The 24,183-nt window shown below is 34.1% G+C and overlaps 1 protein-coding gene across 4 annotated transcripts in view; it reads right to left on the bottom strand.

Moving 5' to 3' along the window:
• LOC125679105 (sorting nexin-25-like) overlaps positions 1 to 23,892 on the bottom strand; it is a 30,391-nt gene extending 6,499 nt beyond the window's left edge. The window contains exons 1-18 of one of the 4 annotated variants that reach the window (XM_056153919.1): positions 23,800 to 23,892; positions 22,638 to 22,695; positions 22,276 to 22,525; positions 21,455 to 21,615; positions 20,922 to 21,053; positions 20,281 to 20,456; positions 19,343 to 19,529; positions 17,793 to 17,863; positions 16,959 to 17,035; positions 16,664 to 16,777; positions 14,653 to 14,744; positions 14,353 to 14,392; positions 13,114 to 13,236; positions 12,269 to 12,419; positions 10,411 to 10,601; positions 5,888 to 6,028; positions 3,028 to 3,183; positions 466 to 573 (exon numbers count right to left, since the gene is read on the bottom strand). In XM_056153919.1, coding sequence (XP_056009894.1) covers positions 466 to 573; positions 3,028 to 3,183; positions 5,888 to 6,028; positions 10,411 to 10,601; positions 12,269 to 12,419; positions 13,114 to 13,236; positions 14,353 to 14,392; positions 14,653 to 14,744; positions 16,664 to 16,777; positions 16,959 to 17,035; positions 17,793 to 17,863; positions 19,343 to 19,529; positions 20,281 to 20,456; positions 20,922 to 21,053; positions 21,455 to 21,615; positions 22,276 to 22,500 — 2,145 coding nt within the window. In that variant the 5' untranslated portion in view covers positions 22,501 to 22,525; positions 22,638 to 22,695; positions 23,800 to 23,892. The other 3 variants (XM_056153920.1, XM_048918057.2, XM_048918056.2) reach the window with 3 other exon arrangements.
• Positions 23,893 to 24,183: the final 291 nt, after the last annotated feature.

Raw genomic sequence — 24,183 nt, 5'->3', positions numbered from 1 at the left:
TATCAAATCGATTGAGTGTCTACAATCTTAGTGTTACACACACATATCCACCCAAACACCAACCAGTCTGTTACTGTATCCTCTCTCATAATGATTTGTAAGGGAATACTAAGTGGAAACTGATTCTAATGTCTATGGGGCATAACTCTGTCAAAAATTATTCAAACAAATCCAAATAAGTATATGTATATATCATGTATATACCAAATTACAGTTGGATATGAGTATTATTATATACCCATCAATGATCCGTGTTTTGATACTGTAAAATTCACAGAGTGTGATCCGACTTTCTGGATCACCACACTGGTTTTCTGATTCTGTATCGGTATCCTCTGAAACTGATGACATCACAATGCATCAACACAACGTTTGCATATATAAACCCCTCTACTACTGGATTATACAGAGTACGTTCTGGCAATCACTAAAACACAACAATTGTATGAAAAGTGTTTCACTCACACTGAGGTACTCATTCAGCATCCTTTTACACTCACTGAGGAAATTCTCATTCAATGTCGTGAATCGTCTCACAGAAGGAAGCTCCTTCTTCTTCAGCCAAGGTCCAATCTGTAATGCCATCATGGAACATAATATGGTATAGTTAATTCTTCAAAACAGCAACAATTGTGGATTGTTAAAAAATTCATATAGTACCAATAATCAATTGTTAAAAAATTCATTTATTACCATAATTGATTATTTGTACTTTAGAAAGATGTGTTCCACTCAGTGCTTGACTCCTAGTGGAGAAACAAAATCAGCTCTATGCTTCATGGACTGCTATGCAGGTATGTAATGACTCAATTGGATTTTCTACCATGATTTATGTTTCCAAGATTTGTGATTGACTTTGGATTCAAATACTGTGTGTGTTCATGAATTGCATTCTGGGAAATTTTCATCCCTGTTTTATGTTCGCTTTCTTTTCTCGACAAATTTAAAATGGGAAAAATATTACACCATAATTATCTCCCTTGACAAGCTCTATACAGGCAAAAATGGGACAAGGTGAATTTAGTCAGGAGCAATATTCCCAGTAAACAATTATTGACTTTTATGAGTTGAATACAATGCTTTGGATAGGGTGAATATTACCTTTCAGAGGCAGTTGAATCATAACAGTCACCTAACAAGATCAGACTCATGAGCCACAATTTTAGACTTGTTATCTTTAAAAAGGTATTTCATTCATAGATTAAATATATTAATCGAAGTTTATCACTAACTAATATGACCATTATAAAAAAACTTGTTGAAATATTTGATTAAGGTCAGATACTTAAAAGATTTCGGATGCCTCATTAATGAAGCAGGAATTTGTTGTGTTTACAAAAGATTTGATCAAACAATAAGGTAAATCAGTCATCAGTACATGAAATGAACCAATAAAAAGTCATTTTTAAAGGATTTCAACTATTAGATTATGTTTTTCTTTTGAAATTCTGAGTAAAGATTTGTAAAACATTCATAGATACATGTAGTTTTACAAAATTCTATGACAAATTATTTTGGGTTTCATATGCCCATGATGAGTTATAATCCATCTTTGATAAAATTGCATCTATAAAAAAAACAAACTAATCCAATATAACTTTTGATATATCTACATTAGAAGTGCATTTGGAGTGATCCAAAATCTTAAAGGATCAGAATTATGGGTCACTCGCTCACCTGTGGCGTTACGGGCGACAAACTTTGTACAGAGTATAGAGCCGTTTGAATTCCCTCAGTCTCCCTGGTTACCGTGTCAATAATAAAGATAATTTCTCATCAATATCATAATTTTTGTGTGTTTCAATTTAGGAATAAAATGGTTTTAAATGATTACCCAGGCTCCGGGAACATGAAACTGTCTTGAAATTTAAGATTGACTAAAACCAATAAAGTTGCACTAAAGTGGATCACAAAAAAAAATCACTTAGACTTAAGAATGGTATTTTGTCTAAAATTTCAAGACTGCCATTATGCTGTCTTAATTTTTAAAGCTTGTTGCTAAAGTTCATACAAAATGGCCATAGTGGTTGCATTTTTAAGTTAAATAAGAAAAAATGGGTGTGATGTTCGATGACGAAGATGTCTGCCCCGACCGAGAGTATTTTGGAATCACTTCAATGCTCTTGATATACATGTTCATACAGATGAGGCGTTATAGGCGAGGTATAGATTCCAACAACCAACCATTTTCTTCCTTTGTGGTCTGATAGAAAACATGGTAGCCCATCCTACAAGGAGATCGCTGGCCCTACCTGCAATGGTGCAGCTTCTCATATCTGGTTGTGGTGACCGGTGCTTTCCACCCCATCTCCAAATCTATGGCTGAAATCTACAGCTGGAAGATGCAGCAGGAGGGTGGCATCAGTGTTTGTCAGCCTTGCTGACTGGTTCATAACATTCTCACTGGCCAAGAAGTGAATAATATCAAGAGAAAGCAGGTATGAATAGTTACTTTCCATTTCACATGACCCTGACCTTCACATTGAAAACAAAAGACAGCACCCCCTTGAATCAGCCAATGCTATTCGACCTACATGTACATGCATTTCAGTTCAAACTTTTCAACCCATCTAAACATGTTGAATGAGACACATTTTCTTTTCAAATAGCAGTTGTAATCTGAAATCCCATCATTGTTTTTTGACTTGACTTTAAGACAGTTTCATGATCCTGGAGCCAGATCTTTACATGATCATTTTGACATGACCTGACAAGTTGATAAATTTCAGAATTTTGAATGGCGCATTTTGTGTAATCCATTTCCTGTTATCATCATGCCGTGTTTTTTCCCGGGGAAGATGCTCCTTTATACCGGCTAATAAATATCATAACGAGCTGGTGAAAGGGTTATAAAATCCACTATATTGGGTAGAGAGAAATTGTTTCAAAGTAAAATAGCTAGTTTATTTGATTGACTTAAGCTGTCTGGAACTCAAACTATTTATAATAATCCTTTTAGAAATAGGTATGCATGCATAGAATGACTTCCGTAGAATTAACTCCCAGCACCTGATGAAATCAACCAACCTCAATCATTTTCTCATGAAGTCTGTTGAAATCTGGGATATTTCGAGTCACCAGCCACCCCTCTGCACTGTGTTGCAGATTATGTGACTTTTCCTTTCCTGCCAGATGCACAATCAAAACAAATGTGGGTATTCTTTTATCTTCTTCTTCTACAATCTGTATAATATACATTTAACAATAAATACATGTATGTAAGTATTCATCGGTTCCACAAATACAATATATGTAGGAAGCAAACTGGACTACATGTACAGTGGAGCCTCGGTAATCCGGACGCCATTAATCCGGATGCTTCACCTTCCGGACGATTTTTCTAGGGAACGGAATTTTTATACGTTATTTTGCATCATTAATCCGGAAATTCGCGTTCCGGATCCGGACGGTCACTTTTTACTACAAAACGTTATAATGCATTGAAAATTGTACCGTTAATCCGGACGGTAATTTTGTTTAGGGAAGGTCTGTGTCGGACTATTTTAGCAAGGCGTAAATCATAAAGAAAACAAGCCAAACTGTCTAATTGAAGCGATTAACTGTACCCTGTCAACACCTCCCTCCAATTAGGTGGTGTGTGATGATAAGTCCGTTAGATAGCATGTGCCGATCGAGACATTGTATTGCAAATTTTCGCACATAAGATCTTTATTGCGTGTAGTGTTGAATTTTGTAAATAATTTTATAGTCTTGATCAATACCCTAATAGTATTAATAAATTAAACATCATGCCGTAATGATAATTTTTTAACTGCTACACATATCAGTTGTACTGATTCGTAAATTGATATCGGCTTATTCACATCTAAAGAGTGTAGATTATACTTCTAGATTCTGGATTTTATACTGTTGATTGGCGTGAAATATACATGTATGTTCATGCACATGTATATGTAGTATAAATTTTTAACGTTTAGAATGTCACGTATGTAGAATGTACCTGTGTATGATTGATTCTTGTTACGATGTTGCAGAGCTTTATTGCTTTCGAATTTTTAAACTCTGGGTAGAAGTGAGAAAATTACCATTTTAAGGAAAATGACAATTAAATTCTGTATGTACCTGTAATGTTAGTTTCACCCGAGTTTTGTTTCGTTATTATCGCATCATGAAAAGAATAGGTGCGCGTGACTAGATCAAAGCAGTAGTAGGTTTTGATATTACGAGCTTAAATAATTTTGTTCTCCCGATATTGTCTTGGATAATTATAGAATAAGAAATATATACTCTGGCAGATTGAATTTTGGTTAAAGAATGTTGTCAACTGACATGATAATCACGAAATTCTTATACCAACTTTGGACGATGAAGATTGTTTTAACAGACCGCCGAACCCGTGAATCGTGACAGATGGAAATTACCGGCCTCTTTAAGAAGTAAAAGTGTGATGAAATGTTTGAAGTGTAAATTATTATGTTAGTTACTAATGATTTATTTACTTATAGTTACATAAAGTGATTCATTATTTGTGCAGACGGTACACAGTTTTGTATATTTATTTGTAGGGATCATATGTACAATGTAAGCACAGGCAAATACACTGAACACGTACATTAAATTTTAGTGCTTTGAAATACATGTAAATGTTAACATTATCTCAATTTATTTACTAATACAAATGGTTAAATCCAATGATAGAATGTGTTTAATTCACTATGCATCAATAAAGTAGGCACATATTGGTTACTTATGGAAAGGTAGAAAATATGCGATTCAATTATCCGGACGCTTCATTTAACCGGACGATTTTGCTGGGAACCAAAGTGTCCGGATTAACGAGGCTCCACTGTATACTGCTGTCATTTTCAATATTAAAGGTATACTTTCATCAGTTGTTTTGGTCCTTTATATTACAAGAAACAAGTATAGAACAAGAGGCCCATGGGCCACATTGCTCACCTGAGTCACCTTTGCCCTTATCTGAAGACTTTTCATATATATATATTTGCATGTAAAACCTTAGTCCCTTTTGTGGCTCCAACCTACCCCTGGAGACCATGATTTTTACAAACTTGAATCTACACTATGTCAAAAAGCTTTCATGTAAATGTCAACTTCTTTGGTCCAATGGTTCTTAAGAAGAAGATTTTTAAAGATTTTCTCTATATATTTCTATTTAAAACTTTGAACCCCAACCTATCCCCGGAGGCCATGATTTGAACAAACTTGAATCTGCACTATGTCAGAAAGCTTTTATGTAAATTTCAGCTCTTCTGGGCCATTGGTTGTGTAGAAGAAGATTTTTAAAGATTTTCCTATATATTTCTATGTAAAACTTTGATCCCCTATTGTGGCCCCATCCTACCCCCGGGGGCCATGATTTGAACAAACTTGAATCTGCACTATGTCAGGAAGCTTTTATGTAAATGTCAGCTCCTCTGGCCCAGAAGTTCTTAAGAAGAAAATTTTTAAATGACCCTACCCTAATTTTGCATTTATGTGATTATCTCCCCTTTGAAGGGGGCATGGCACTTCATTTGAACAAACTTGAAAGCCCTTCACCCAAGGATGCTTTTAGCCAAGTTTGGTTGAAATTGACCCAGTGGTTCTAGAGAAGAATATGAAAGAGTGAAAAGTTTACAACGACAGCAACAACGACAGACAACAGAAAAATTTTGATCAGAATAGCTCACTTAAGCCTTTGGTTCAGGTGAGCTAAAAACATACATATCTGTATATTTATGAAATCTCAATCGTTTGTTTTAACTTGATTATTCTAAAAAAAAAATTTGTCACAGCTGTTCTTTTTCAAACTGTGATTTGGATCTAGAAAAGTTTTGTAATATAAACAATGCATTTATTAACTTTTACAAAATCAACTACACATACAGTGTAATTAGTCAGATACATGTTTCAAAATAGCCACCTGAGCTTCATACACCATAGCCCTCCATGACCCTTGGTTCTCACACCACTTTTGTGTTCTTAGGATGTGGATCTCCAACTGCCTTCTTTGCAAAATCAATTGATCCAACTCCACCTCCAAATCTTTCTCCACCTTCTTTGCCTGGATGAAGGGAAAACATAGCATGTATCCATTAAAAGTCTTTCAGCGAGAGTCATACTCGAGTATCGTGCAATATAGGACTTATAGAAGAAGTGATACATCCTGATGGTGCAAGAGAGCATCTTTTAAACTTTGAGAATTGGGTATCCTATTTTTGTGGTTAAAATGGATATCAAACTTCTCTGATTTTTCTCCATTACAAAATTAAGATGTGGATAAAATTTCTAAAATATTTTGAGGTCAACCTAGATCTTGGACAAATAAATATGGTTGAGGGTCACAACACCAGGTCCAATGTCTTCCCATCACAAAGTTATGGTTTGCAACAAATAAAACTAATATTTTTACCAGTGTCCTTGACTTTGCCAAATGACCTTGGTTCAAAGTACTAACACTAAATTTGATAAAAACAACCTTTGTGTCAAGTCTGAACTTCTAATATCTATCCATTACAAAGCAATCACCTAGACAAATAAATCTAACTAATTTCTTTCCTTTTTGAAGGTTTTTAAGCATATTGTCTAATAATCAGCAACCTTCATGCCAAAAACAAACTAAATGTTCAGGAGGAAAGGGAATGAATTATCATAATCATTGGAATACATTATTTTCAGTTTATGAATCATATACTATACACAGAGCCTCATCCTGGGACCAAAAATCAAGCTTCAGGGTTAAAGGGACTGATTCACGATTTCCCCCCAAATTTTGTTTTTCACTTTAAATGATCAAAATCTATAATTTAATATGTTTAGAAGGTTTCATAAAAAATATAAGGTTATTCATCATGACAGAAGCTCATTATAGAGAGTTTAGTATTTGTTTTGAAAACAAAGATTGATGTGTGTTATTGTTTACGAAGTTTTCAAAATAAATGGATATTGATCCAAATTTATTATGTATATCACATTTCAAGTATACTTTAGGTAAAATGTGTCATTTAAAAGTTAAAATTTGTGATTGTACAAAATGAAGATGCTTTGAATAACAAAATTAACGTTTCATGGGTTTGTTTGTTTACATAAAAAGACTCGAGTCTTTGTTTACATAACACAGAATCAAAGCTAAGATATTGCCCTTATCCTTGCATTCAGACAGTTCAAAGTTTGGTTGTCAACATTAAATGAGTTATATTTTTTTTAATTTTTAACATCAAAAATGAAAACTATTTCTTTCGAAAAACGTGAACCAGTCCCTTTAAGAGTTTCAACATTTTAGTAGAAGCTTATTATATAACTTTGTACCCAGTTTTAGTTATTGGTATTCTAGAGTAAAGACGATTTTGAACATTAAATGCAAGATCCATACAGCCTGCCTTAAAGCCTGTAAACCTGACAAAGTTTGTTTCCTAGATGTTCTGGAGTAGACTCAGTTGAGAAGGAAATTTTTTAAAATATCTAATGCATTTTCACATGATCCATATAGCCTCACCCTGGAGCATGAACCCTGTCCAAAGGGCAATGGATTTCACAATTTTATTATAAACCTCCATGCTCAATATAACTATCACCAAATTCATTTCCTAGATGTTCGGGAGTAGATTATCGCAATTCACCTTTGAATTAGAACGCTTTGGCCGATATAGTATTGCGTTGTGTGACGACACAGTTGAATCTGTTTGTAATACAATTGCGAAATGCAACAGAAACTCTCATTGGTCCATATGTATAAGTCCGCCCAAATTCCCTTATACGGGAGTAGTCAGCATTTGAAAACATGACGGCCAGATGGTAGATGGAAAAAAAAAACTTCAAAGGAAGAAAGAGAAAAAGTTGTATTCTTGTGTTATTGTCTCATAAATTTAATATTAAAAAAAATTCCTAACATATTTTCCTACTATACTTGTGTCCAAACATACCTTCAAATATTTATTAAAGTCCCATACGACCCAAAAACTCGATCACAGCTTTTGATGATTTCGTTCGTAGACGTAGCCATGTTAGGTAGCCAGTCAATTCGAATCTCGGTTCATTTCCATATTGGCACAATAGCGTCTAGATGTGTACTAATACCCCAAAAATATTTTAGCTAAATTGTTTAAACAATATACTGCCCCAGTCCTATTAAATGATAATTATTCAAATAGCTAAACTCACGGCAGTGCGGCTTTCATTAGTCATGAGCGGCCGCGCCGGCCGGTCTCCATCTAATGTCCTAATGTAGCATTTTCGTTCATCTAGAGCTTATTTTACCTTTACAAAAACTGGTACAAAATGTTTTAATTTCTATTAATAATTCGTGTTTATTATAAATGAAGAGCGAATACATAACTTACAACCGATTTTATGAATAGATACCAATAGCAAGAGTTCGAATTGACCGGCTACCTAACATGGCTACGTCAACAAACGAAATCATTTGAAGCTGCGAGTTTTCGGGTGGTGTGTGGCTTTAATGAATATTTGAAGGTATGTTTGGACGCAAGTATATAGTAGGAAAATATGTTAAAATTTTTTTATATTGAGTTTATGAGACAGCAACACAAGAATACACCGATTTCAGGCCTCAAACGTCCGCAGCTTTTTGTGACCCGTAAATCGAAGGTTTTTATAAGAGGTGGATCTTTTCAGAGAGCTATGTACAGTTCTCCAGCTACACTGAATCCGCTCGAGAAAGTGGGCGGGCTGTAATCGGCCAATGAAAACTCTTGTTGTATTACATCAAACATGTCATTCAAATTGTTCAATCGTCTCATTCAATTGTGTCGTCACACAACGCAATACTATATTGGGTAAAGCGTTCTAATTCAAAGGTGAATTGCGATAAAATTTATATTGCATTTTCACTATATGATTCATATAACCCCACCCTGAAGTCCGAGTCCCTGACCAAGGGACAATGAATTTCACAGTTGTGAGAGTAGCTTTCGTTCTCTAGATAGCTAAGCACCTTGTTCGCTACATGTTCAGGAGTAGAGAAGATTCTAAAACATTTCACGAGAGACATTTGTTCTTATCATAATACATATATGCTACATGTTGAATATGCTACATGTTGAAGAGTGAAGAACATTTTTTACAGATCCTTTTCGCACACCTAAAGTATGCATACATGTGTCTTGAGCCATGATGATAGGTACTCCAAGTACAGAAAAACTGAGAGCAATGCAAAAAGTCATTACAGTGAGCTACTCCCTCAACAAGCCAGCTGTAGTGTCTGTTTATAAAATTCACATCACTTCAGATTTAAAAATTGATATGTGTGTGTGAAACACTATGACATAGACTGTGGCCAAATTAAACTGGATCAAATTCGACCTTTAAGTCAGTGTATTAATTTCTATTTTTGACATGCTTGAACGGAATTTACAAATTAAGTCTTCTTTGTGTCACAATACTTATCATTTCCATTAGTGGAACTCTTCAAATTAAAGGCGCGTAAAGTCGTGCTACCGGGACAACATACGTAAACAATACTTAGGCATACGTATTATAAATTATGGTATCGAATACATATTATAACGGACTGCAAACCACGACACTGATTAAAATTCTAAAGGTAAATCTAGGAATTGATTATTCTTACAAGAAAACAGACGAACTTATTAAAGGAGTGCAGGAGCTAAATCTGCCAAATCTGACCGATATAAAGCATCAATCGCAAGAAGAACTGTGAAGGGAAAAACCAATATGCACATCCGACACAATAACTTTTCTTGTAATTAATGGGATTCATGTGTTATTAAAATTATTGTCAGATTATGAAGACATTCTATTTTATCATACAATTTGGACAGATTCATATGACATGGACTTTGTAATCGTTCATGTACCCCCCCCCCCCCTCTCTCTCCCTCTTTCTCTCTCTCATTTTCCAATATTTTAGAATAAGTTATATATTTGCCAAACTGCATTTTTTTGGACGTTTATAACACTAATTAACACAACAAATGCGTTTCAAACTGCATCTCAGCTATTTTGAAAATTACAAAATATTTATTGACTTTGGACAGAGAACATCGTTGTTTGGAATTTTCGAAATAGGTGTAGTAGAGTTTAAAAAAACAAAACATGTAACATCCTTGATAAACTAGTGTTAGAACATTTTAAAAATGCAGTTTGACCAATGGCTATTTTATTTTAAAATACACCATGTACTTTAATTTAAAGGGGGTGGGGGTGGGGGTGGTGGTTGCTATGAACGTTTCATTTATGTCCCAGTAATCTCGCACTTGCTCGCGAGACTTGTGCATTTTCTTACCAATGACGCACAAGAGTCATCAAAGCGCGATAACTCTAATGAGCTGGTAATGAGAAGTATTGCAACATGGCAGCATCTCTCAACAAATATGTATGTGCCTCAATAATATTACAATTTCATGACACACAAAGCACATGTAGACCTGAGATAATGTACAAATCATGTATCTTTCAATCTCAGACCTTTGAGTCATCCATTTTACGTGATTCTTGGTGAGCTTTAAGTGCATGGGTCTTCATTTGAATTTTTCCATCCAATTGTTCAAGCTTCTGTTGAGCAAAGTAAGACTGGTCCTTAAAAATGATGCTGTCCTCATTGTTAAAATCCATGTCCTCATCCTCATCGTCACTGTCAGGTTGAAAGAAAAATTCATCTACAAAACAAGGCAAGCTCAGTTTTATCTACATTTTACTACTTTGTGCAGCCACTATAAGATACAGGCATATACAGACAGCTCATTCTTGCCACTCTATTCATCAACAACAACAGATATAGCACCTAATTCGCTTTGTGCCATATGACACTCTGTTTTCAAAACAAACATCCACATCAGAGTGTAAAATGTCCGAATATACCACAACAGTCATGACTAGTGGAACGCTTAATTGGACATCATTTTAGATCACCAGTGAAATGTCATTAATTTGTCTAATACTACAGGTAATTTCAAAGACCCATACAAAGTTCACTGTTTAATAGGGGTTAGTGTTGTTTTCAGTCCGTAAGAAATTTGAATTCCAGTTATGCATGGATAGATGCATGGATGCTTTGAATTTTAGATGAAATACTTGAATGAGTGATATCCATTTGATTGTGCAGAATATGCTTTATAATGTGCCCAGTATGACCTCTTGTGAAAGTCAGAAGGCTGAAGGCCTCAAGAATAAAATAGTCCAAAGAAGTGTTTTATATGAATTGTGATGGTGATGTTTGTATTCCTTAACAGATGCATTTTATTATAGAGCAAAATACTTTACCTATAATGAATATGAATGTCATAAATGTATTTTAAGGTGTTCAGTTAATGAACATCTTATATGTATAATCAAGCTATCCATTGATATGCTCTAAAGTCAATTAATCACCAAATTTGTTATACCACCACACCTTCCAAATCATTAAAGGTGGTGCGTGGCTGAACAAGAATTAACTGTACATACATGTATATAAGTCTCTCTTTAAAGGGACTGATTCACGATTTCCCCCAAAATTTTGTTTTTCACTTTTAATGATCAAAAGCTACTGTCTAATATGTTTAAAAGATTTCACATAAAAATTAATGTTATACATTATCACAGAATCTCATTTTATGGAGTTTATTATTTGTTTTGTAAACAAAGATTGTGGTATGTTATTGTTTACGAAATTTTTAAAAGAAATGGATATTGATCAAAGTTTATCATATCTTTCACATTTCAACCATTCTTTGGGTAAAATGTGTCATCTAAAAGTTAAAATTTGTGACTCTGCAGAATTAAGATGCTTTATATTTCAAAATTATTGTTTCACTGGTTTGTTTGTATACATTAAAAGACTCGAGTCTTTGTTTACATAACACAGATTTAAGGCTAAAATGTTGCTTTTATTTTTGCATTCAGAAAGTCAAAATTTTGGCTGTCAACATTAAATGAGTTATATTTTTAATGTTTAACATAAAAAATGAAAAACATTTTTTTTCAAAAATCGTGAACCAGTCCCTTTAAAAGATCATATTTTCATTCCACAAATGAAGTGAACGTATTTAACTAAAGGTCCCCAGAATCTGTAGTTCCTCTCCATGATCTATTGTTCCTCAACAGTAACAGGATGATGTAACTAAACACATAGTGATACAGTCAATATGATTTTATCAAACACCAAAGAAACCCTCAGTTCTTACTAGCACAATCATTATAACTATACTGCATTATACATCCCATGAGAATTCCATCAATTTACACAATATAATAACCAAGGATAAACTAACTCATAGATTTCTGAAAAATTTCAAACACCTGCATTTATCACTCATTTGATTTGACATGATCTTCATCTGTTTACCTTTCCTTTGTTCTGTGTGGCCTACAGAAGCCTCCTGTTCCAAAGAGTTTAAGTATCTGTGATAAATATCACTGACAAGAAACGAGGGATAATACTGCTTCTTCAGGAGATCCAGCACCGTTTTCTGTCCACTCTCAAATGCTTCATGACCCTAGAACATACAAAAATGTAGATATTTATACATGTATATATGTACATCTAGATAGGGGTTTATGGCAAATAGCTGATCTTTCAATGAGGAAGGCAGGATTCCTATTGCAGAATCAGGAAATAAAAGTTGCAGAGTTGTACCTACCAGCAAAGTCCCACAATGGATCAGGACAAGCCTTGATTACGGATGGATTAGTGCCCCCCTTCCCTCCCACAATTTTTTTTTAAATTCCAGATGCACATTTACCAGACTTTAATTCCACAATTTTGCTTTGTGAGATTTATTAGCAAGACACAAGTCTAAATTGTTAATCACTACATACATGTACATGGTAGACAAAGTCAATCACAAGAACCTTGCCACATTTTTGTACCTAGCAAATATATGCAACAGTTTTATCCAATTAGAAGTAACAACTTTTGACTGGAAAATAGAAACAAGTTCATTTTGTGTAGAACTTTTCATTCATAGAGTGCAATTCTATAACCATTCCTTTCAAAGCAAATTTATTTATCAAATACACATGCATATTTATCATAAGCATTTGAAAAATGATGCTGATATATTTTAATGCATACAAATAATTCAGAAATATGATATCACTTGTCGAAATAATATCTCATCACATGCAAAGATGGCAGATTTGTCTCTAAATAGAAACTGGTCCTTTAAATAAGGAGAATGATGAACTTACAGGCGAGTTCCCCAGTAAGAAAGCCTCCATTTCTTTCTTGGTTCCCCTCTCCAGCTTGACTGCACTTGTGCTGCTGGCTATGTATTTGTCATATATCTCCTTCCCTAACTGATACTGTTTTCTCTGACATACAACAAACAATCAATCAATTAATGTAAATATATCAGCATGCCTTCAGTAACCATTACACAAAATGGCAATCTTCCCTTAGTAGTACGAATTATTGGTTTAACTACAAGTAGTCTATTTTCATTTATGTGCAAAATGAAACATATCAAATGCTAATCCTTACTCGCCCACCATATAGCTACTCCTTATATATCATAAACGTCGATTCATGACTTGAAATCAATCCAATGACTGCCAAAAAACCATGGGACTAGGACTCGGACTGTACCTGCACAGGGTACATGTAAACAGACTTGCTTCAGATGTTACAATTAACCTACATATTTGTATATGACCAAGATAACATCAGGGGATAGGCTCCATTCCTAGTACATGTAATGGTACCTATATGTTCTATAGAGCTTGAAGCTTACATAAAAGAAACAATTAAGAATAAATTCAGTCAGAATTGCTTCAAATGTTGCGATTGACTTTTGATATATCAGGTATCTTTAAGCCTAATATAATTCCATATACATACATGTACATGTAATTAAAATGAACAAAACATGTAAAAATGTGCACAATAAGATCATGTGATTTAGCTTTAGATAACTTTTCATTATGTTTAGAGGCAAATAACAGGGTGAAAGTATTGTTACCTTAACTAGAACTGTCCTATCAGGACTCATACCCCCCGCAGAGCACATTGGAGGGTGGGAAATAGTGAATTTAATGTGCTCATTGAAGAATAAATGATTTTTAAGATACACTCTGGACAATGACAACATAACATGCCCCTCAATATTTAGAAAAAATGTCCATATTAAACTTCCTTAAATGTTAAAAAAATCTCCATCAAAGGTGCACAACTTCATTATTCTTAAGAATACATAAAGTTTTAATCCAATTTGTTCATCGGTGTTAAAGATATACTTTGGACAAATCATGTCTACACATGGACGGACAGATGGACAAGGTGATTTCAGTACATGTATAGCCCCCCCCCCCCCAATAAAAAACCTTCATTTGTGGGGAGTATAATGACAATTTCTAGTTCATGATGCCTTATAAATGATACTGTACACAACACCTTAATACTTTGCTGTGAGTTGACATTATAAAGCTTACCTTTTCAGCTGTTTGGAGTCTCTCTACAGCAATACAAAATCTGTTCAAAAATACAAACTGGGATATCAGTTTTAGTACCAAACACTGTTCATACATCTCACATTTTGGGTGTCCAAATTCTAAAATGAATAGTAGCATTATTTATTTGCTACAGAAAAATAATTTAATATTGCAATTTCATGTTTAAAGAATTAGACACAGGTATGAATAAATATGTATTTTGTAATGAATGATGCAATTTTTCATGTTTTATAAAAGAACAAAAATTGAAACTGTGCTTTATGGAAAATTTAAATATACCCTAGTAGTGAATGGTTGTCGTCTTTTTCTAAGTACTTGAAAAATTCCATCCTGACGTCTGCTGACTCCATCACTTCCTCAAAGGTGAGGATCTATTGAAACCATTAATCAACAGATTATACTAGATGGACATAGATTGTGTATTCTGAAGTGTTTTCTGATTTCAACATACAACTTTGATACAGTGTATATTCATGTACATACCTGTATAAACCTCAAGCAATGGATTGAATAAAACAAAGTATGTGCCCGAGTGTAGCCAAATTCAAATGGGGCAATTATGACCTTGAATTTTATGAATGGCCTAGCTTTCATCTTGCATGACCTTTCAGTTAACCAAGTGGTGAAATTTCTCTACTGTATATTTCACAAGAGGCCCAAAGGCCACTTCACTTACCTAATCACCATAGCCCTGCTGTTTTTCAGCTGTTGTGATTTTTAATCTTTATTCCCATGAAAAATTCTGACTCCCATATTGAGGCCCCAACCTAGTCCCAAAGCGTCACAACATAACTGAACTTGAATTCACACAACATGGGATTTCCTCAATACCAATATGACTAACATGACGATGCTGTTCAAGAGAAGCTCAAGGTCACAGATCATAATATGAAATGAAAGGTCTATATACGAAATATAAAAACTCTACCTTAAATAGTTCAGGATATATTGAATACGTTAGATTTTCTTAAAAGTCACTCAAACTCAAAGGTCAAAAGCTTAAAAACTTTGGTGACATAAAAAAGTCTTATCACAAGGAACCCATATATGAAATCTCTATCAATCACACCATTCAAAAGTTTATGAGCAAGGTTAAAGTTTCAGACAGACTGACAGGACAAAAACAACACCCCATCCCCCTCCAAGACTGTAGTTGTAATGGAATTAAAAAAAAAAAATCCACACAACTTGGAAACATTTACATTTCGATATGACTTTAGTGTGTCCCTGCTACTCATGAAAAGTATTTGTTTTAATCAATTTCTTGTAAATGTACATTCCAATATAGAACCTTGATCTCCTATTGTGGCCCCACCCTACCACTGATGTGAACAAATGTGAATTAGAACTACCCGTACCTGTATATGCTTACATATTAATATGACTTAACATGGCGCTGCTATTGTTGAGATGAAGATTTTTAAATATGTTTCCCTATAAAGTCGTATGTAAAACTTTAATCCTCTATTGTGGTCCCAAAATACACTTGAACCTGCATTACAGAGGGATGCTTGCATATTAATATGACTATCATGACCCTGCTGTTCTTAAGAATGTTTCCTAAATATTTCCATGTAAAACTTGGATCCCCTTTTATGGCTCCACCCTACTTCTAGGGTGCAACAATTTGAACAAACTTGAATCTGCACTACCTGGGGATGCTTGCATATTGATAGGAATGATTTAAGTTCAGATGAACTGATGAATTAGAACATAACTGTTGTATATTGTGCTGGTTCATAACAACTCTGACTGTTGACCTCTCAGAATGACCCTAAATTCATGCTGCACATTAGCTTCCTTAGTGTGACATGCATGTGACTCACAAAATCTTCATCTCTTCAAAGTCGACGTTAAATTTGTGGACTCATTGAACAACTATGGTAGTAAAAAAAAAAACCCAACATGCCTTATCAGATCTTGAGGGCATAATTCAAATCTTTAAAAGAGATAAAGATGTGGAGAGTATGACTCAGTAGTTTATTGAGTTACAATGGCAATAGAGAGGTTTCTGGTTTGAATCCAAGCATGGCTACTTGATGTTACATATCACATCCAAGTCCATCCTGCTGTAAATGAGTAGACACTTCAGATGGGGTAACATGCAATGGACTATTGTCCTATCAGGAGGGAGTCCATGACTCTCATCTGCATAGCAACATGTAAACCACCCAAACGTATTGACTTTATTAGCTTTCATAGCTTGGGAAGAATCTAACTTTAACTTCATGGATTATGTTTTTGATTTAGAAGTATATGTAAATATATCTTGTATATATACTGTAAGCACCTTAGTACTATTGGTCACTGTCCTTTCAGAATCTTCAGTTGTCTCATAGCTTTTGTAATCTGGTCCCCCTAATCCATGGATTCTCTTCTCACTGTGAGCTTTGGCAATTGTCAGCTGCAAGAAAAAGATTTCTTCCCCCTTTTTATCAATACAAACTGCATCAATTGCTTAATAGATCCACATTTGTGTATTTCAAATTGAAGATACATGTAGATGTTTATCTGAATATCTAATCATTTAGATATTCGTATGATATTGGACTTTAATGTATTTGACACTAAATGACTATATGTACCTGATTGATGTATCGTTTCAGATTTCTGGCTTTCAGCAGATCCCCCTTACCCATGGCTCGAGGTGGTCCCTTTTCACCTGATTTCAAACAATTTTCATTGAAAACAAAAATGAATTAAAACTTAGGCATTTGGCTTAATCTGTGTCTTTTCTTTTTAAACATTAATAAATTTGTGAGATGCCTGTAACTCAAAAGTCTTGCTTTTATTTAAGATACAGTACTGTAAATCATATTTTTTGATAGAATATCATATATGCAAAATTTTGTAAGACTAGCAATTTGCAAAAATTTAGTTCGTACAAATAAACTTTTATGCATAGAAGACTTAAGCAATGAATAATGGTTTGCAAAAGCCACATCTCATGAATAAATACATTATTACATCAGAGAAAAAATGAGGTCTAACAAAATAAAAGTGATCCATAGTATCGCTATTAAATTTTTGCAGATCTACACATCCTTTCAATATACAAATCACACAGTCTACGTATGTTCTTGCACATTGACTCTGATCTGCCATTATGCAAACTTAGGAACTAATGTATTTACTGTAACAGTTTCACCGTGTACACGTTCTAACCTCAGAACAAAATGATAAGTTTACTGTAAAAACCTATCAAGCCCTATACTGCTGAAGGTATCGACAGATTCATTCATTTTATCATAAAACCACACAATTTGAACTTCTGCTCCCAGACGTGAAATGATACCTGGAGTGTTTTATCATAAAACCACACAATCTGAACTTCTGCTCCCAGACGTGAAATAATACCTGGAATATTGTATCATAAAACCACACAATCTGAACTTCTGCTCCCAGACGTGAAATAATACCTGGAATGTTTTGTTCCTTTTTGATGTTCTGTATGGTTGTCGCATGTATAATTTCCATCATGACATTGTATCTAGAAAAGACAAAGACAATGGCAGACACACATTGAGGTGATTACATCAAGCTGTACTGCTCTTGTTGGGACATAAATTCCTCTCTATTTGAATACAGTCATTCACCCAAAATCATCTGATGGTAAGTAAATGCCGCCAAGATTTTTGGTGATTGAAAAATATTGAACTTTCACAGATAAAGGTAATAGACGATGCCTGCTGTTCAATTCATTTCTGTTAATATATTATTAATAATAAAATATTAATGAAGAAATTAAAAAGAGGTCCACAGGCTTTATCCGTCATCCGAGTTTTAGTTAAAAGTATCACTAGCCCCATCAGGGCTATAAAATCTATAACAATTTTCATGTTCTGGAAATCTAAGCTAAATACTAATATTCAGCAGCAGTATAAAACAAAGACTTTAAAATTACATGTAATATAGTGCATGTTATATTGAGACTATATGACTATTTTGGACCTGCCCTAAAGACAGAACCCATGGGATTTCAAAATTCACTGTTTTGGTACACATGCATTTACAAATTAATGTAGTTGTTACACAGTATCAGCAAAATTAAAGAGGAAGTCTCTCAAATGATAAAGACAAGTCACTATAATTTTGATCCCAATCTGGAACCAAAACCCTTACCCCCTGGGATCATGAAATTTACCATTTTGGTAAAGGTCTACCTGCTCCTTCTAAATATCTACTTATAGTTTCAATTTAGCATTAACTGCATTAAAGATGTAATTTACTAGATGTTTTACACATTAACATTATATGCCAAGTTTGGCCCTGCCCTTAAGTCAAAACCTCTACCTAGGGGATCGTAAAATTTACAATTTTTGTAGATGCTTTCCTGCTATATATGACTATGCATTTAGTTTTTCTTACAGATGTGCAGTTGCACAGAAGAAGATTTGTAAAAATTGGTCAATCTTTGGCAGTTTTTGCCCCGTCCCTAAAGCCCCAGGGTGTAAGAGTCCTGAAATTTACAATTTATGTCCCCCTTGTCTCGGAAGATGTTTCATACCAAATTTGAAAAGTATTGGAAGGGCAGTCATCAAGAAGATGTTAAAAACATTCAATAATTAATGCACAACATACGAGGACGGACACAGACCAATAGCAACAGTTCACCGGAGTGACTCAGGTGACCTAATAAAAGTAAAGTATGTAGAGATCTATACAGGTGTGCATCCAAAATTCTTTTAAAACATATAAAACTGGAAAATTGATCTCTGTAGGTGCAGAGATCAGAGTCTGTTCTAGGAGATTCAGGAGGATCATCACCACCACTGCTTGGCACACAATCCTACATTCTGAAACCTCTGGAGGCATTAAAGCTGATATTACACCTGATAAGAAGACTTTAGAAAGAGGACAATCTTGTTATTTTTTGCAATCAAGAACTGGGTAGCTGTACTGGTAGTACAATACACTCTGATAAATCTGTGGCATATATCTGTCAAATATGAAAGTTGAGATAGGTAACCTGATCTGTTTAAGATGCTCTATGTCTTCACACTTGTCGATGAGTTTGACGAATTCTTCATAAGTAGCAGCGTACGTATACTTTTTCCGTGTGTCCTCTGACAGCTGCTGCCTGTAGTCTATATAATTTATCAATTTCTGATTGATGTAGTCGGGATCGCATAGCATATCTATGGATGGTTTTAGAGCTGGAAATATAAACAGAAAACATTAAATTCCATTCAACATGTTTAATACATGTAACAGATAATTTGCACAATCTTCAGTTATATTCAAAAGTAAGATTTTCATGTAATACAAGAAGTAGATTTTTTATGCACATGTATACATATATCAAAGGACACTGTACCTTTGGGACCAAATTTGGCCCCGCGTCCAAATTAAATGATATGTTATGATGAATAATGTGATTTATTGTTCAAACAGTATTTCATCTTCATTGATTGATATATTTAAACTGCAGACCGACTCAAAACAGCAAAATTGGGGTATTTAGTTCTTCATCGCTTCCAAGCCATTTACATTCTTGGGTTGTTGTGACATTACAATTTGCGGATTTCAAGTTTGATAAGTAAGATTTTTTTTTTTATAAATGGACCTCTTTTGGTGTCAATTAATAATTATTCTAGACATGTAGTTTTTTTTTTACTTATAAATTTTACATTGACACATACTAATCTTCATATTTTTCATAAAAAATAGAAATGTTCACAACAGTTTCCTATCACATTGAAGTATGCAGTACGATCAACTAAATCAAGTATTGACAAATATAAGTCAAAGTATTCCTGAATTCATTTGCGCATGAATAAAATTAAATGCAAAAAAATGCACATGGAAATTCAGCCAAAAAACATATAACATGTACTGCTTCCTGTTTAACACATTCACCCTAGCTTTGAAATTCTAATTCTAGCCAGTACTGTGACGATTCTTTACCTGATGATGTCATTATTTCTCTGAGCATCCTCCTAAGAGTATGGCAGTGAGTGTACTCTTTTGGTAGCACTGACATCAGCAGAAACTCACACACCTTTCTCAAAAATTCGGTCTCTGTCTCATCGTTTTCTAGCCACGGTTGAAGAATGAATTTTTTGGCAATTTTGTCATCTTCCCTGCCAGAGGCACATAAAAATATCAATATAAATAATTTAATCTTTGATAAATGTAAATCTATTTTTGAAAATGAGGATTTGTTTGCTTAATATGTGTCATCTCATAATATTCACATTTTCAATGTTCTTGCCTTCTATATCTTTACCATTTGTAATGATAGTCATTTCGTTATGAATGTCATGCAGAGGTGAACAATGTGCATATGAATCTTGATAAATATAACATGTCTATTTCAACAGCTAGGAATTCCAACAGAAATGAAAGTAAAATGTAAATATAAAAAAAAATCATTTTTGAAACTACAACACTGCAATGTTTCAGATGTGCTTCATGAGTATGCTGTTGTAAAGTACGTCACAGTTCATGCCCTCATGTATTTTCAAAAATGAAATTTATTTCATAAGTAGCTAATTTTTCATGAAAATATGAATATACTAGTATTGTGCATAAATGATCTTTCTTACCTCCTTCTATATTCCCTGACTTCCTGGAAGTGCTTGTGAATTTTTAGCACCACATCCTCTGTAATAAATTTCATCTTATCCATCCTCTTTAACCGGTTTGTCAGTGACTCTATCATGATCCACATGTCGCTTCTATAACAGGCAAGAGAATAAATCTACATGCAGGCTTTTATCAACATAGTTCAATTAAATCATTTCCTTTAATTTGCACATACATGTAAATCTCTCTAGATAAATGTACAAACACTGGTATTCTATTTCTAAGGTGATACTGCACATAATACTTGAATGATCAGTTAGATTCCATTTGAATTTCTAAATTCTTAGATTTTGAACAAATTATATAAATAGCATTATCCAAGGATTGCATGTATATCAGATATAAATATTAAATATTTCTATACCTGTTTTCAACAACATTTAAATTTACTTGGTCAATTCCTTTATTTTTTCATTGTTTTTATCCAGAAGAAATATGTTTTAAACATGTCAAATAAATCTACATGTAGATGGTCTACAAGTCATTTACTTACCTTAGAGAACTTAAGAAAACGTCATGGTCTTTTGAGAGATCCGAGTACCATGACATGATATAGTCCCTCATGATGAGGTCTAGGACTTCTTGTAAAGCGCCATCTACATTTCTGGTTATCACAACTTTTTTTGTCTCCAATTTTTTCTCATATCTCTTCTCCTATAACAAAAAAGGTAATTGCAATATAAGCAAAATGACAGCATGTTTACCGCTTTAAATATGTGACAGTCCCACTTATATATTGGTAATTCCTATTTATTGGTTTGATAAACTTATGCTGATTTAACTTTATTTCACTCCTATCATAAATTGGAATCGAGCGTGAGAAGTTTTGAAATGATCGATTTGATGATCAACAAATATAATATTAAGAAAAAAGTAGGCAAATCGTAATTATTTGCTGAAATCTTGCCGATTTAAGTAGAGTTTCAGTCATGCATGCATCACCTTTTGAAACTTAATTCACTCTCATTTTACTTTGAAGTGAAACATCTTCTAAAAATATCACATCTTTTAAAATATGTTCGTGATATGATTTGGATGGTTTGACCTTGATATGTCTTCAGATGTAATACGCAATTTAAATCAGTAAATGCATTTTTAACGAAAAACAGGGAACCGCGAGAAAATACCTAGAAAAGTTGCTAATCTCTGTTATATATGTCTCTGATTACAAAATATGTATATAGCTGCGCTCGCTCAAATGGTACGTGGCACCATCAGCATATTATAGTACTCAATGTCCAGGTCATAAATGCATTAGTGTATACTATGATAAAGTAGCTGCAACTTATTTCACTGTAAAACAAGGATAATTACCATGAATTTGATTAGCTCTTGTGCCATCTTTGACTCCCTGGGCTGTGAAGTCGGTTTGTACATTTTCCCCTGAACCAGCGACCATGACACACCAAAGTATACACCCAGCACGGCTAACACACAATGGACAAGCAGTGAGAGAAAGGTCCCAATGACTTCATAATGATAGCCGATAGCCAAGAGGCTCATCCCACATCCAAGAAAGATATATCTTGTAGGAATCATTTTTCTTTAGGCCGCCAACATCAGTCTAAAAAGAACAGCCATTGTAATGCGATTAGAAATTAATTTGAATTGAAGTACTTTGAAATTTCAAGTAACTACATGTACAACCTTTTCCAACCTGCTCCACAGGGACTTACCCACAAACACTGACAAACACACAAACGTTAGATGTTGGCGAGAAGTCTCAGTCAGTGCCTGGATACATATCCTGGTGTCACCGGTTTTCGATAGTGCAGTACTATTTTTACATATTTAATATATTCAGGAATTATTTCTCACCTGAATTTTATCTTTTCTAATCAATTAACTCTATCTAAATAATATATGCTGTTTTTTGTTTAAAACTATCAAAATCCAGGTAGCATTTCAACTTTCGTTAGATCCGCCATAATCAAATTTGTTTTGACTGACGTCACCTATTTTCGATAGTAAGTATGGCGCGCTGTTAGTGTTAAAACAACATTAAATAGAATGATTCTTTTATTTTTATTTTTTCGACCAAATTGATTACATTTAATAATGAACAAATAAAGCAACTTCAAACAATTTTTAAAAAGTGGTGAAGGTCCTGAAGACACACGCCCCAATGTTATTACGCCCATTTATCATATTTTAAAGTTGTCTAGGGGACTTGGAAACATTTGGCAGTAACAATTCAGCATGGACACTCATTCCACATTTTACCGACTGGAAAGTATTGGCCAAGGCGTCTGGATCATCATTCTTATAATTTCCTCTCTGGATGGAAAATATCTGCAAAGAAATAAACAAAAAATCAATAAAAACAAATTTTAAAACAGAGATTTATTTTAAAAACGTATGGTATTATAACTATAATGCGTTTCCATACTGTTCTCTTGAACCGATAGTTCACCCAAAGAGAGGCTTATCTATTTTTAGAACACAACATTGAGTTTTATTATCAGACGACAGCATAGGTGAATAGGACGCTGTTTTCGACGGGAAATAATCAGATTTTTATTGTGGTTTTTTTGGCATTGGGAAAAATGGCGTTTTCAGAAAAGATGCATACAGAATTGTAGTCTTACCTCTTTGAAAAGCGTAATTCTCGATCTTTTTGGCTATCTGACACTTCTTGTTACTGACGCTGATTTTGGGAAAAAACGTTCCGAAAAATGACATTACAATATCGAATGATCGTTAAAAATAATAATCTATCGAAATTAGGATACTATCGAAAATAGGTAACGGCACAATATGTAACAGTCAGTCCAAACCAAAACATTATTGTTATTTAAAAAAAATTAATTTAGAACAAAATTAGAAAACTAAATTTACATTTTAACTACGTTTAAGCTTGAAATTATCTAGACGGTAGACCTATTCATTTTCAGTTGACAGTAGTTCAATACGAGCCAGGATTCCAAACCCGATGGTTATAACTGAAGTATGGTATTCCATTGCAGTCATAATTCCATATTCGCTATTTGGCTTTGGTGTGAAAACGCGAGGGATATCAGAAAACATTATTTACATCCCCTGATTTTTATGTTATTATGCTATTTAGCATGCTATGTCACCGATGCTATGGCACGATCAGGCGCGGGTTTTTTTTGGGGGGGGGGGGGGGGGGGGTGTATGGAAAGCCAAAGGGGTTAAAATTTTATCCCTGTGAATATGCAATTATAACAAACCCAGTCAAGTGGAACTATCCTCGCCGTG

This window comes from Ostrea edulis, chromosome 2 (genome assembly GCF_947568905.1).
Source record: "Ostrea edulis chromosome 2, xbOstEdul1.1, whole genome shotgun sequence".
NCBI classification, from domain to species: Eukaryota; Metazoa; Mollusca; class Bivalvia; order Ostreida; family Ostreidae; genus Ostrea; species Ostrea edulis.
This window is presented reverse-complemented; position numbering and strand designations above follow the sequence as displayed.